We start from the raw sequence: 16,032 nt of genomic DNA, 5'->3' as shown, positions 1-16,032 counted from the left end.
CCTTAAAATCCATCGCATTGACAACAGTAGCAACTTAGAGCGCGCGCACATGACGCTGCGTTTGCATATGCGCGCATACTGTGTCTATTGCATATGAACGATTTTGCAAAAAAAAAGTCTTAAAAATATGCCTTTTTTTGATGAGTACTTATTTTACGTTTTATGGAAGCAAAATCGCTCAGTGTCCTTTAATTTTTCTATCAGAATGAATTAAAAAACCATCTAAATAATGTCCAGAGAATCAAGCATCGTATGCGCGCTTGCAATTATTTACCGTGGGTTGTAAAAATCTATACTCCTTGTAAAAGAAATATGACATACATGAAAGTTTCACTAGCTCTCTGTTTTTACGAAATTACCCCTGATGGTAATATTGAGTTAAGAGTTCTTGAGCGAAGTGAACGTAATGTACGTCATTACTCAGAGAGTTCGTGGCGTCCCAACGCTGGGGCGCTACGACTAGTGGCGTTGTGTTCGCGTGTCCTAACATCCGCGCTGCAGCGCCCTGTCAGTCGAGGGCCTTATTCGCGGTCACCAGGTCGCCTGTGCTAGCTGTTATTATGGTCCTCTCTCACGATGCAGGTCAACAGGTCATCGCATAACAGGTCACTCAATTTTTTATTTATTTAAAAATAAGACCTCTTGACCTGCATATAACTGTGAATAACTGTTTGAAAGGAGACAATTGGCAATTCAATTCCGCCGCTCCACGCACCGCCGCTAGGCTTGATGTGGTGTGGCTATGGCCGTAGTCTGCTAGACTGTTGTGACACCTGATTGTTTTTCGCCACAGATCGGAAGCTGTTCGTTGGTATGCTCAGCAAACAACAGACGGAGGAGGATGTGCGCCAGTTGTTTACACCGTTCGGGACAATAGAAGAGTGTTCGATTCTGAGAGGACCCGACGGTGCAAGTAAAGGTAAGCGCTTACTATATTTATTATTTTTATACTCTCCCTGTGAATACAGAAACAACGCTTCCTAGTTATTGTTACACAGATAAAACTTTAATCGATCGTAATTGAAACAATAATTGCGGCGTCCTATTTTACCAGCAATGTCAAATCGATCTCACTTAAAACTTTCCACTTCCATGAATGCTATTCCAAAAGTAGGGTACCTACTTAATGACGAAAGTGACATCTATTTTCTCCCCAAAATTCTCGAAACAGTATTAGGCCCACTTCACCTGCGTATATTGATAAGGTAGCGAGGGAGCTAACGAATGCGGGTCTTTATACGATGAATTATTAAGGCACTGTCGTTTTTGACGGGAGTTGCGTATCGTGCGTATCATGGGTACGGTGGCCACTTTGCCGGATACGTTTGAGGAGGCCCTCGTTGTTTGTGAATAAAAGATCAGTAAGTGGGAAACGGGTGCGTGAAATAGTTCTGGTCTTTTTTTTTGTATAATTAGGGAAACAAGTTTGGGAGGTATACTTATTAGTAAATTTATCACCTATTTCGTTGTAGTCCAATGAGAATTAATATTTTGTTTATTATGCCCTTCACTCACAATACAGGTCATGTCATTAATATACTGCAACTGGCCATTTATTTAAAATATTTTCTTTTAAAACATCTATTTGAAAACATATTTTACATCCGCACTTGAATTTGGAACGCGTCTTTTAATCTGTGCACCCAACCGTGACGACGATTAATAACCGAAAACGCGTCGAACCCGACGAATTGAAACAGTAACCACCGCGTAATACGTCATCCGATGCGACTCCGTGTTACGCAACTTTAATTTCATTTTGTACTCGCTCCAAATTGTTGGATTTTAATTGAGTTACAACAGTAAACTTCGCAATTGCGGTGCGCGGCCTGTTAGCTACCTAAGCGCTGTCTTTATGTACACATAAACTTTTTACACCCGTCTCTGTCATTATTGGACGATAAAGTTATTAACTACCAAGTACAGATGTACTGAATAGCGCTGCAAATTGTTAATTTTAGATAATTACAGCGGCGGGAAACGATAAACTCGTTTTACTGACTCGTAAGCATTATGTTTCTGGCGTTTTCATTATAAATCGGAACACAGTCGTTTTGGAGTATATCCAAGCTCGTCTTTTTATTGAAATTAATTTTTTCAAGTTCTTTTTATTTTATTCTAATTACAATTCTCTTTTCTAAAGATCTCAATGTTTGTTCTAGTAAGATTTGATAGTAGCGTAAAGTATATATTATTAAAGGTAAAATTTTTGCTCTCATGTAAGTTGTATAAACTAAATTGTTAAAGGCGGGTCTATAGTTTACGTGCATTCGATGCTAAGCGGCTTTGTCGAAGCCTATTAGGGCCGTCTAAGGATATTAGATAAATTGGCCGACACTATTATTGTTTTCTCAGCGAAGATAGTCCGTGTACCTACTCTACACAAGGAATATTTTACTTTGAAGTGAATCAAATAGATTGATGTAGTAAGAGCCCTTTCATAGCTTACACTTAAAAGGTAAAGCTAAAATTATTAGAATGCAATCGGGTAGCTAATTTGCTTCTGATTCTTACAAGCCTTACCTCTATAATAATCAGGGTTGCAACTTATGTTGTAAAATTAAAGACAAGAATATAGAGTACTAGCGTCCGCCCGCGACTTCGTACGCGTGGATCCCGTTTTACCCCCTTAGGGGTGGAGTTTCGTAAAATCGTCTCTTAGCGGATGGCTACGTCATCACATCTACCTGCATGCCAAATTTCAGCCCGATCCGTCCACTGGTTTGGGCTGTGCGTTGATAGATCACTAAGTCAGTCAGTCAGTCTTCTTTGAGTTTGATATATTTAGATTTAATGGACTATTTAATTACTTAAAAGTAGCTACAATCTGCTCCACGCCGAGCGAAGTGAACGAAAATTTAAAATTTCTAAAATGAATCCGCACTGCATTGGACGTGTCGTTAAGATTAATTCCTTTGATGTGTTCAGAATTCACAAAAACATCACATTAGCTCCTGTGAAATTAAATGAACATTAATCATAAAATTAACGAGAAGATAATGCAAAAAATATCAAAAAGCAGCTTGGCCATAATTAAGCTACTAATCGCCGCACCTATCGTGTGGTCTCTCGCGGTAAATCCTCTTTAATCTTGCACAAAAAATCTCGCCCCTTTATGAGGGTAGGCAGAAAGAAATCTACTGGCGTCAATGAACGTAACTTTAATGATTTCGGCTTTATTAAAGCGATGTAGAGATTTTTGGAGCGTCTAAAGCTCTATTTTTAGTCTTTATTTTTAATGATTTTTAGATTAATTAAAAGATAGTCGTTGTTTAATGGGAACCTGGTCTAATTTGAATCAATAAATTGATTGACCTTTAGTATGAGCTTAATATTAATTAATAAGCAACTTCTATAATCTGTCCTTGATAATAATGTAGGTATAGAGGAGTACTATTAAAGAAAACAAAATATTATAAAAATTCAAAATTCATGTTTAGGAAGAATTAAAAAAATATCTGTTATACATACTCTACGAGCATGAATACTACTACTTCTTTATACGGAACTCTCATGTAATACCTGTTAATTTTATATCTATCAAAAACTAGCTTTCCGCCCGCGGCTTCGCCCGCGTGGAATTTTGTCTGTCACAGAAAAACTTTATCGCGCGCGTCCCTGTTTCAAAAACCGGGATAAAAACTATCCTATGTTCTTTCCCGGGACTCAAACTATCTCTATGCCAAATTTCATCAAAATCGGTTGCGAGGTTTAAGCGGGAAAGCGTAACAGACAGACAGACAGACAGACAGACAGAGTTACTTTCGCATTTATAATATTAGTTGGGATAAAACATTGTTGTTTACGGCTGCTAACATTTGAACTTTAGCCACCATTAAACATTACGATACACATCATTAACTGGTTTTATAACACTCAATATTAAAAACACAATTCATTACCGTATAAAAACTACTTCTAAACAGCATTCTTATCATTGTAGACATCACTAACATTTTGTTCAGACGTGTTTTGTTTCTGTTAGAAAAAGGTATTATTAAAAAAAGGTTTGTTCAGTAAATAGGATTTATCTCATCTCTCGTTATCCAACTAGTGAAGGTAGAAGTGCGTCTTCAGTAATAAAAATAATTTTGTGAGATATCGTATATTGTCGTGCTACAAATCTTATAAATGTAAAAGTTTGTATAGATGGATGTTTGCCATATCTCTTGACTTAAATTCAGTACCAGTCTAAAAATATTTTATCCATGTTTTTTTACTTGTAGAATTTCAAGATAACTAAATCTCCATAATCCGAGCCAAATTCAAAAGCTAGTTTATTAATAAACTATACTCTATCGCACTAGAGGGTTTTTAATTCTGATTAATATTGTTGAGGGTCAGAAGATAGTTTATCTTTCCCGTGGGTACACCCAACTTCATCGGTTGGGTTTAATCGACGGTCACGTACATCGTAGGTAAAAGAGTTGTATTGGGAACGAGAGGTAAATAGAGTAAAACACGGTACTCTGTTATAAAAGGTTGTTCTAACTCGAACTTATTTGAAGAACTCTATAGATCTTCCTAGAAATATCTAATATTTTAAGAGGGTCTAGTTGAAAGCTTTCTCAATTCTAGATAGTAAATTATGACTTCTAACATAAAAGTCTCATCACTATTACATTTTTGAAATGCGATAACATTAACTGATTTTAGACATAAAGGGACTTAATATTTGAGACAAAAAATTTCTTTGGAAAAATGGTCCAAGTAAAAGTGACTGAAGGAATTCTTGATGGAGAGAAAGTTTCCAGCGAAATATGTGGGACCTATTACAGTTTTAAAGGGATTCCTTATGCTGCTCCTCCGGTGGGAAATTTGAGGTTTAAGGTAAAATAAATAATTAATCATTACATTTTAAGGAAAATGTGACTCAACTTCATCAAACACATAAATTTAAATACACATAATTGTAACTAACCACCGTTTCCTATTAAATTTACTACCAGATTAATAATTTTGAGCACATGTTAAATAAAACCTAATCATAAAACCAATTGATGTTTTTAAACGTGTTACATTTTATAAAACTTTCAGGCTCCGCAACCACCTATCCCATGGACCGGTATCCGAAGTGCCAAAGAACTAGGTGGTATTTGCTATCAATTTAACTTCTTGAAACGAGTGCGGGAGAAGGGTAGCGAAGATTGCCTTTACCTTAACATTTATACTCCTAATATAAACCCAACAAAACTCATGCCAGTAATGATTTGGATCCATGGAGGCGCCTTTTGTTGCGGCAGTGGCGATGATGACCTTTATGGTCCTGAATTCCTCATCCGTAATGGAATCGTCCTAGTGACCATAAACTACAGACTGGAAATCCTTGGATTCCTCTGCCTAGACACCGAAGATATTCCCGGTAACGCTGGCATAAAAGATCAAGTAGCCGCCATGAGATGGGTTAAAAAGAACATCTTGAATTTCGGAGGTGATCCAGAAAATATCACCATTTTTGGACAAAGCTCTGGGGCGGCTTGTGTAACGTATCACTGTGTATCACCAATGACAAAAGGGCTGTTCAAAAGGGCTATAGCTCAGAGTGGGTGTATGATGAATCCTTGGGCTCAGAGCTATAGACCACGTGAAAGAGCTATTGCTCTAGCTAGACACCTGGGATGTACTTCACAAGACGACAAAGAACTATACGAATTCTTCAAATCCCAACCGGTTGAAAATTTGGCAGAGATTCAAGTATGTTTAATGATGCGCGAAAAGGATCCAGATAAATATGAAACTCAATTTACAGTGGTCAGTGAAAAAAAATTTCCAGACCTAGAGGTATTTTTTACTGGTGATATTATAGAAGCACTCAAGACTGATATACATGATGGAGTTGAATTGCTTCTAGGCTACAATGAAGATGAAGGGACAGTGAATGTTATTGCTGTCCTCGATGTTGATAAAATGGTTCATCATGCCAACAGCTTTATCGAATACTTAGTCCCTAGACCTTTCTCTTTATATTGTAGTGTTCACGATCAGATAGATATTGGAAGGACGGTGAAAGAGCATTATTTACAAAATAGACGAGTAACAACAAAACATTTAGACGCAATATCGAAGTACTTCGCAACAGACGTGGTAAAACTTGGAGTGTGGCACTTTGCGAAATTATTTGCGGTCAAAAATAAAGTATTTCTGTACAAATTCAACTGTAAATCGGAGAGGAACTTATTTTCTACAATATGTGGAGTGACGAAATATTACAGAAATAGTTCACTTGTGGGGCATTGTGATGAGATTGGTTATCTTTTTCCAATGAAAGGCATAAGCCAGAAGATTCAGCCTTCGTCCTGGACGATGATCAATATAATGACAAAACTCTGGACAAACTTTGCTGCATATGGGTAGGTAGTTTCGAAACTTTTATACCTAAACCTACCTTAGTTCAACTGGTAATAAATTTCCTATATAGGCTTCTTTTTTCTTCTTCTTCTTTTTTTGTTGACAATTTATTCGACTTGTAACAACTATCGTTTTAATTGAATAATGACGATAATGTATAGTCAGTGGCTGGCTTACCTACAAATAAATCAGTAGGTTGACATGCCGTGACCAATTACAGTCCCTTCTAAAGATAAAAATAGTTGCCCTGTCGAATCAATCAGTTCTGCTGCCTATTTCCGAATTTATTGGATTTACAAAACAAGTATTTTCAAAAAGGTTCTTTAAAAAGAGTATTTATGTTTTTTATCTCAATTACAAATATTAATATCGTTAACAGAAACCCAACTCCCGACATTGGCCTTGGTATCACCTGGAGGCAGTTCAAAGCTGAAACCCAAAACTACATGGAGATTGGCCAGACCCTGACAAGGCGCACGATGCCGGATAGAGACGAGCAACTGTTTTGGGGAGAACTCTTCAAGAAGTACTTACCACAGATGCTATTACCGGGAGATAGAGAATAATACCTACTTAGGCCCAGTTTTTTGATTCATAGTTAAAATAACTAATTGTTAAATTTTGCTACTAATGGTTAAATATTAACAAACTGTAAACTAATGGTTAAAAAATGTACTAAAAGTCAGACTAACCATTGTTCGAAAAACATTTTTTTCTGATATTTAACCACTTGTCACTTGACATCTGTCAAATTTAACTATTGGTTATTTTAACTACGAATCAAAAAACTGGGCCTTAGAGCTAACTTATGACGTTATGTCTTGAGTCCAAGAATTTAGTAACTGGTCTCCTGGATATGTTTGTACTTTTAGTATTACTGGTTATAATGGCTACTGAATAAATGATGATGAATTAGATCACAAAAACAACTAAACTATTATAGACTATAAACATTTGATATTTACACCTTAATGATTATTTTACTGTGCTTTCTAAACTACACGTAGCGGCTCCTAAATTAATTTCCTCCCAACAAAGTTCGGACATTCCCGTATCCGTCAACCGGTTATAAAACCACCATGGCGTTGTAATAATAAAAATATTACGCCCAGAAAAATGGGGCACATAATTTTTAATAGATGTCTAGCCTCGATTAACTGTTAAGAGCCACTCAGCGCTGACGAAAACGTGAAGAGCGTTCCGGTGTCCTCGTAAAATATTACGCGATAAGTAATTACGCGATAAAAAATATGCTTACAAAATATGACTCTTAGTGCTAGGGGAGGCGTCAATAGTGCGGGGGTTTTAGTGCGCGCACCTTAGGTTTGGTCGAGTTGAAAAAGACACAAAGATACATTGTTAACGCCGTGATTTATTCTATTAGATTCATCATCATCATCATCTCAGCCATAGGACGTCCACTGCTGAACATAGGCCTCCCCCAACGCTTTCCTGCTACCTTTATGATGTCGTCGGTCCACCTTGTGGGTGGACGGCCCACGCTGCGTTTTGGTTCGGAAACGTGGCCTCTCAGGCCTTATACAGAAGCTATTATACATGTGTTTAAATGGGGTTTTCTTATGTGTTACATCTAATAGAGATAAAAATCTAATTACTTGCTTTTCACAGAACAGCTGATGTAGTAAATATATCATTAATTGTTTTTAAAAACACTGAGTCTTAAACTAGTGCTAATGTTTTATACATACTCATCATAAGTTTGTGTAAAATTCCCAACACTAACTTTTAAGTGAAGACCACTTCAATTTGACTTTTATTTTTGAGACGTTAAATAAACTTAAGTGTCATTTTCGCTTTCAAGTAATCTAAGTTAAGAGTTTGCGGTTGTAATCTTTTTTTTGGAGCTTACTTTGTCAACCAAATAAAAATCCTGACGCTAAAGCAAATTAGTTTTGAATCACTTGCAACGGCTATGAGTAATGATAAAAGTAACTAGCGGCCGCCCGCGACTTCGTACGCGTGGATCCCGTTTTACCCCCTTAGGGGTGGAGTTTCGTAAAATCATTTCTTAGTGGATGCCTACTACGTCATAACATCTATCTGCATGCCAAATTTCAGCCCAATCCGTCCAGTGGTTTGGGCTGTGCTTTGATAGATCACTATGTCAATCAATCTGTCAGTCAGTCAGTCATCTTTGAGTTACTCGTAGATATATTTAGATGGCATGGGCTCTAGAGGGGGGCAAGTCATATCCAATTTCTGGCTTAAAGAGAGGAGGCAAGTGATACGGTCATACCCAGCTTCTAGCCTAGAGGAAGCAAGTCAGATTTTTTAGGTCAGTTCGTTTGACTAAGCTTCTTTAAAGCGATTTCCAGGGGGCAGCTGCCCTCAACCTGGGCACGCCCATAAGTAATTCTAAAAGAAATATCCACGAATCACGTTTCAAAATAATACGTCTGAGGAAGAAATGTAATTTAAAATGACAGTCCTATTTTTCACACGCCAAAAGATTTTCCTGAAAATGAGCTTATAAGGCCGAAAGGTTCCGAACTTGGGAGTATTTGCTAAAAACAAAGGGGATGAGAATGAGAGAATAGGGAAAAACCGAACGATTCTAGTCATTGGCAACACCACATTAGAGGTTGTACGACCATCTGGAGATCAATGAGCATTTTTAACGGAAATATTCCGAGTTTTCCGGGTTACGGGTTTTGTGAATAGAGTGTTTTAGGTCTTTAACTTAAATTAACGTTCTTATGTGTAAATGTGCTGGTAGATTTTATAAATTTGTAAATTTGGTACAGTATTCGCAATTTTAAACAATTAATTATGATATTCTTCTTCTTCTTCGTCGCTACCCTCGTGGTTTGGTGGCTCAACTATGATATAAAGATTTAATCTTACTGATGATCCTTTGGTAGATTTTCCGGAACCGTTATAACTCAAGGGCATAATATTTACCTTGATATTAAATAGCTTGAAAATTGGTAATCCTATTAAGTTTTTATACTTTTCATCATCAAAGACACGTTATTCCCGCACATAGACGATCGAGGTCCTTTATTAACAACCAAAATACAATATAATCTCGTAATACTGGAGAACCTTTTGCTTTGCTAACAGAATTCGTCTGACACTCGGAGCTCGGTCATCCCATTGTACGCTCCAAGTAAATACAATACGGTTTATATGTATACGAGCACCGTAGGGTGTACGGATCGGCGTGTACCAGAAAATATAACGCTTTCACACGGTTCAGCGGATCTCGGTCTTATGTACGGGGCTTAGAGTTTAGATTTTCTTTTGATCTTTTAAACTTGTCTTTAAACTTGATACCAGGCGAAACCTTTTACTATGTTCTAGAAGTAAGGACATCCTTGTGTTAGGAAAACCGTCGAGTCTTGGAAAGTGGCAGATGCCAAACAAAGGCAAAAAAACAATGCATTTCGAACTAAAAACTGTTTCTTCTGGCATCCATTTTTGTTGAAAGAACTTTTTTCAAATGCGGAAGCGAATAAATATGTTACAGAAGTCTCTTGCCATCAATCACAAGGCACAATCAGAAGCAACTACGCCGGGACTATCTGGAACTTTCACAACAACAAATCACGGTCGAGAATACGACGTGTCCCTTTTTTATAAAATCTTGCGCCCGCGATGTAAATCAGCCGATCGTGGACACCAATCTTTTATCGGGCACGCCACAATACAAAGTTGGCACAGTATCTCAACTTAAGACAGCTTTATCAAGCTGTCTTAAAGAATAATTACTTGTTATAGTATTATTTTTCAAATCAATGTAAAAATATCTGTGTCGCTTAGGCAATCTGAGATAAATTATTGATTCAGTATTTACTGACATCACGAAAAGTTTAAAGTAAATGGACTAGAGTCCATGCCAATACAAACAGGCAATTTTATAAATACATAGTGTGAAATGTGTTAAAAATCAATTCAATCAGAGATTATACTGTCTCAATGAATGATTTATAGATACATTTTTTCTTAATTATTTTTAATTACAATAAAAAATAGCTTAATCAAATCACTAAATACATACCCAGTGTCGATGTCATTCGCCTTTATTTACTAGAAAAATTACCCGCCACCTAATTTAGCATAAAGTCCACTATGGCCGTACCCTTCGCACAGTGCAGAACACTGAAGCGCGCCCCGAGCGACTCATCTAGCTCATATTTTGCCTGTGAAATATGGGCGGTCTAGAATATTCGTAGGTAAAAAACCGTCGCGTTATGGACCGTCTGCTTTTTGTGATCGTTGACGATGTTTTTATCGGCGATGTGAGACGATCTTTAGAAAGTTATTGACCTCAGTGCAAGTTGAACTTTACATTTAAAAAACTTGATTATTTGACGTCGAGTGTATAATGTGTATTTTTACTATGAGAAAAACTCATAAACGATTTATTCATTAAAAGTCTCCGTAGTCTGTAAAAGTAAAAGTAGTATTATTGGGTACAAATCTCTCTTCATTTAGTGGATCTCGGTTGAATTCCTGAGTCAATACTCAATACTTTATCATCATCTATACATCACAGTGTACGAATGTGGGTAGGTTTTACAAAATATAATTAGATCACCATGAACACTGTTGGGCACAAAGTAGGTAGTACAAAGTGAATAAAACACTTCTGATTGGTAATTGGTTACCTATCAGTTTGGTTTAAGTTGTAATATAGGATTGTTTGGAAACAACTTTTTTTAAATCAACTGAATATTGGTATAATAAAAAGTCACATACCTAAGTGCAGTCACCATTGGTAGATCACACTCGTACTTATTTGGGTGCATATAACTTATTGCCTATAAAGGTCTTCTTCTTCTGGAAAGACATAAGTAAGCGCTCTATAACCATCTCAATCGCTTAGGTATGAAGCTTCTTAAACTCTGTCTGTCTGTCCTCCACTATTGTACCCTCAGTTATAGCGACAGAAGAATTCATCGCAAACTTATTGGTACATAATACTTAGTATTAAAAGGTGACCTTTCCCAGGCTGTAGAGCAGCGGTTCCCAAACTTATTTTGTCTACTACCCACTTTGAGAATAAATTCTTTTTTAGCGCCCCCATTTTTGTAGTTTTTTAAGTGCTCAGTCGGTGTCTAAGAGTCCTCCTAGTAGATGATATTATAAACCGCCTACCAAGCCTCAACACAATGCCCCGATTTTTTTCCGGGGTATCTTACCGCCCCCCTTTAAGCCTGCAGCGCCCACAAGGGGGCGTTATCGCCCACTTTGGGAAAGACTGCTGTAGAGGAAAACGTTGATTATTGACGGGACCGGAAGCTTTACACATGGCACGTTCCGATCGCTCGGGCTTCTCATTGAACGGAAAGGTAATAATAAAATAACACAGACAATTTTGTTTGCTTTGCTAATGTACTTGTTATTGTTTTGGATAGTTGGGATATTGATGCTCGAGGTAGTGAGGTATAATGATAGCGTCGTTTTGCTAAATGCAAAAATTATTAACTAAGAAAATAGAACCAAACAACTGCATGCAGGAAGATTTAATGAAGGCTACTGACCACACCATTCTTGTGCCGGAGTTTTGGGCGGACGCTGTGTAGGTTTGTTGTCGACACGACAAGAAGAAGAGAAGAGAAAAAAAGACAAATTTTACGACTAAGTACTTTAGTTTTAGTTAGTTATTTAAATATTTAAATCAACAGACAAGATTAGGTAGAGTTGAAAGAATAGAAATGAAAAGTAGAAAAATAAATAAAGAATAGTCAGTTGAGGACATTTAGGCTTTCAAATTACTAGTAAAGCTATAATATGACGTGAGAGTCGTAACAGAAAATACTATTTATTGTGAAATAACTTACAAAGTTTTTAACGATGCACTTAAAAATGCATTAGGAGTATCTGAATCATGCAATACAAGGCCGTCGATCTCAAAAATATCTCCGTGTTTCTGAACACCTTTCGTATCTCAGTTCTGTGTGCAAATTTGGCAGATTAGTACACGTACCAATCAGGGATGTTATGGATATCCGTAACCGTAACCGAAACTATCGGATAAACAAAATAAAAAATATCCGTAACCGTAACCGAAACCGAATCAAATGTTTCGGATAATTTCGGATATAGGCGGAGTCTAAATCTTAATATTTTTTAAAAATTGTTACTTGTCAGGCATTCCCTGGCACCATCTGATATCCCCGCCTGTTTTACCTTATCATAGATGCCGTCATAGTACTGATATAAAGTGGCTACGTGGGTTGCGACTCGCGCAGCATCTTGCTATTTGAATTTTACATTTTTGAAATTCTTATATCCGTAACCGAAATTATCCGAAACTTTCGGATAATCCGAAATGATTTCATATCCGTAACCAAAACCGGTTTAATATTATTCTAATATCCGTAATCGTATCCATAACCGAAACTTCATATCCATAACATCCCTGGTACCAATCACTGATTTACCGACGTAGCGCCCACAAAATGCGTTGGAAAACTGGGCTGTTACACCATCCAATTGACACAGTGCAATCCATTCGCCGTATCAACGGTCGCCATCTTTTTGCACGATGAATGGTACTTTCGTAATTTGGTATCCGATTGAAACGGGGTGTAAGGTTATCTGTTTGCTAAATATGCTTTCAATTGTTGATAATTGATTGACATGACTTTGATAAGGTTGTTTGTTTTTATGTGTGTAATTTTGTCAGTATACGGCTATGTGCAAACTAGCTCGAACCCAAATTATATTAGACTACGATTCAATAAATTCGTTATATTATGTTCTAGGTCCTATAATTATGTTTTCATGTCGATATTGGTATAATTTTTCGATCAAAATTAAAATCGATTGTTTGTTTTGAATTTTGACTAAATAATTTATTTTGTTATGGTTATGTTTAATTACAGAACATTTGTAGAGTTTTGTTATGGGTTTATTTATTTTACTATTTCCGTTTCATTTCCATTATTATTTTAACAGTCTACGTCTGTAGGTGTATTTCTCAATAATAAAATAAGAATTAATAATTAATTAAATGTTTTTTTCGTTGTGTTATCATTACATCCAGAATCCTACATCTTAAGAGATGTAAATGTCAGTAATTTGTTGCAATAGTTTTTTTTATGCTATCCATGATACAAACAGAACAAAATTAATTTTAGATAAAAGCGTACGCTGAATGCGTTAAAACAAACCTTACACGTTTCCAACGCTCGTAACAAACCAAACTTGCTATCTCCGAAATACAACACGGTATCTAGTAACGTATAATCGGAACGCGAGCCGCCCACATTTATAACGGCCCTTTGTGGAACGAACAGGGTTAGGAGTGTTCGAGTGACATATTGACGAAGAGTTGCCTGATTCGTCCGGCCCTCGAGTATCGATTTACGAACAATAGACAGACTCCGCTCTCTATGGGACTGGGTGATCAGATCGTTAATAGAATTATCTGTTTGCGTAAAAGTTTAAGAATGTTGCGGGAGGTATTTTTTGTATTAGGCGGCTACTTGGGTTTCGATTAAATAACATAATGTTGCTGAATAATCCGAATCTGCGACGACCGACGGCTGAAAACTCGACAGAAATTATAAGTTTGATTCGAGTTTTTATCTATTTACATACTGTTAATACATATAAACGGCCATAACTCTAGATCTAAGAGAATTAATCATGCCTGTTGATTTAGCTTCTACTTTGGAAAAGTTGAAATTGTTATTTCTCCATGAGAATTTAAACTCGAAATCATTGACTACAGACTCTGTATAACACAAGGCTTGCATTATCATAAAATAAGTTTTGCATAAAATTCTTAAAAGAAAAGGCAAAAATTGGTATTCACGAAAGTCGTTGGGTGCAGGCGAATCCCTTCAGAAGAATTTATAGAGATGCTTTGTTTAGCAATGATTTTGATGACTTATAAAGCCAAAAGCTGTAGATGCATTAAAAAAATCATCACTAAAAAGATTGTGTAATCTCAGTCATAACTTAGTTCGGTCAAGTTTATAAAATTCCTTAATAACCCATAAAAAGGGACGTTCCGGCTAATACGAAATAGCGCATTACCAAATTACTCGTCAATTACGTGGCTTATAGGCCAAGTTTTAAATTTGCATTAATTTACACAATTCGCCCGTTTCTTTAGTCTCCGCTGTAAATTCATTATGTTCCTGTGAAATTGTCGACTTAGCAACTGTCGGGAATTCGTAAACTCCCACTTAAGTCGGCCGAAACTTGCACGGGTGTAAAACTGATATAAAGGTAAGCCAGCTCGACTCAGTCCGCTGTATTTGGGAACAACATTTTGAGCAGACACTTCTTAAGATACAGCCAGATTTCTTCATCAAACTGCGAAAGTTTAGAGATTTAGTCCAACTGATACTTTTATTTATGTAATAACGAAATTACTTTTCTTTAACGGTTCTAAACTTGTTTGGGAAATTTTTAAATGGTATTTGGGAAAGATATTTCAAAGTCATAAAAGCGACTGGACTGATAACAATTTGCAATTTTTCGCTACCCAACTAACTGCTCTTCTAGCGAACTACAGATGCAATGCTTGTCTGTCAGTACGATTTTAATAGTCTATAACCTAAGTGGTACCTCCAGATAACGAAAACCTTGACTGATGTTAAATGTATAAAACATGCTTGGAACATCAGCCGTTACCTAATGTCATCGCCCCAACCGATCATGAAAGGTGCAACAATCAAAATTCACCCGAAACCGCTACATTGCTTTCGTAGCGGCAACGTGCAACGTTATTACGCGCGGTCGGCTGCGGCGGGAAACGTCACGCACCGTGATCACCCGTGACGCGGCGCGTTGCGGCGTGACACCATCACGCGGGTGACAGCGCGGGAATTGCGCCCGCCGCAGGATTGGGTGAGGCGTCTTTTTGGAAAAATACAATGGGAAATGGAATACATTATAATTGCGTTTATTAGGTACGTTTGAAAAAAAAAGTTGAAGCCAAGGAATCCAAGTTTGTAATTCAAAAGATAAAATTAATAATTTCACTTTAAAAAAATCATTTCGTTACACTAATTTTTAAATATTTCCAAATGCTGTAAATAAAATTTGCTTAATATAAAAATTCCGACAAAATTGTACAAATCCCAAAAAAAAATTAACATTTTATTTTCATCTGGATCCTTCTATTTTCTTTAACTTTCAAGCACTTTTATAACATAACAGTTAATGTTACACTTAAAAATGACTTTAAAATTAATATTCCAAAGTGTAACGTATTTGCTTTGCGGTCACGTTGGGCACACACAGCTGACTCCCGGTGACGCGCCCGTTGCCGCGTGACGCGTGACAGCTGGGGATTGGTCCCGCTACCGGTAATCTCGGCTTCTTTGTGTTTAACCTGACCCGCGTTGCTAGCATGTCACTTGTCTTAGTTCTTGAAGTGATACATTTTAAGGTAAATTTTGCAATTGAAATAGTTGAAATTCTACAGAACGGGTAACGGGACCAAATCCTCCATTTGACTCTCTTAAATTAGAAAGGGTTGTGCTCCTGCAGTGCAATGCAAAAGTGAATATCGTTTTGGTTAAAGTAACCTTAAATTCATGACGTAAGATTTGATAAATCCTTAAAATATTCACCGGGAACCAGAATTGGATTTCTAATTTTATTAAAATCCTACTATTTTAAAGCATATTGTGGAAAAAGCTATCCTCTGCCTTATCTATAGATTCTTCACTAATAACCAAGCTACATTGGAAACGC

The 16,032-nt window shown here is 36.9% G+C and overlaps 2 protein-coding genes across 2 annotated transcripts in view; both read left to right on the top strand.

The window, feature by feature from the left end:
- LOC135072400 (CUGBP Elav-like family member 4) overlaps positions 1-16,032 on the top strand; it is an 825,344-nt gene that overhangs the window by 580,202 nt on the left and 229,110 nt on the right. Inside the window, exon 5 of the mRNA XM_063966309.1 lies at positions 794-919. Coding sequence (XP_063822379.1) covers positions 794-919 — 126 coding nt within the window. The remainder of the gene's footprint in view (positions 1-793; positions 920-16,032) is intronic.
- LOC135073015 (juvenile hormone esterase-like) lies at positions 4,702-6,914 on the top strand. The gene is made up of 3 exons (XM_063967013.1): positions 4,702-4,830; positions 5,038-6,065; positions 6,728-6,914. Exons 1-3 carry the CDS (start codon positions 4,702-4,704, stop codon positions 6,912-6,914), a joined length of 1,344 nt encoding a protein of 447 aa, XP_063823083.1.

The sequence above is a fragment of the Ostrinia nubilalis genome, chromosome 6 (genome assembly GCF_963855985.1).
Source record: "Ostrinia nubilalis chromosome 6, ilOstNubi1.1, whole genome shotgun sequence".
Classification (NCBI taxonomy): Eukaryota; Metazoa; Arthropoda; class Insecta; order Lepidoptera; family Crambidae; genus Ostrinia; species Ostrinia nubilalis.
Note: the sequence above shows the minus strand (reverse complement) of the source record. Positions and strands in the feature narration are given on the sequence as shown.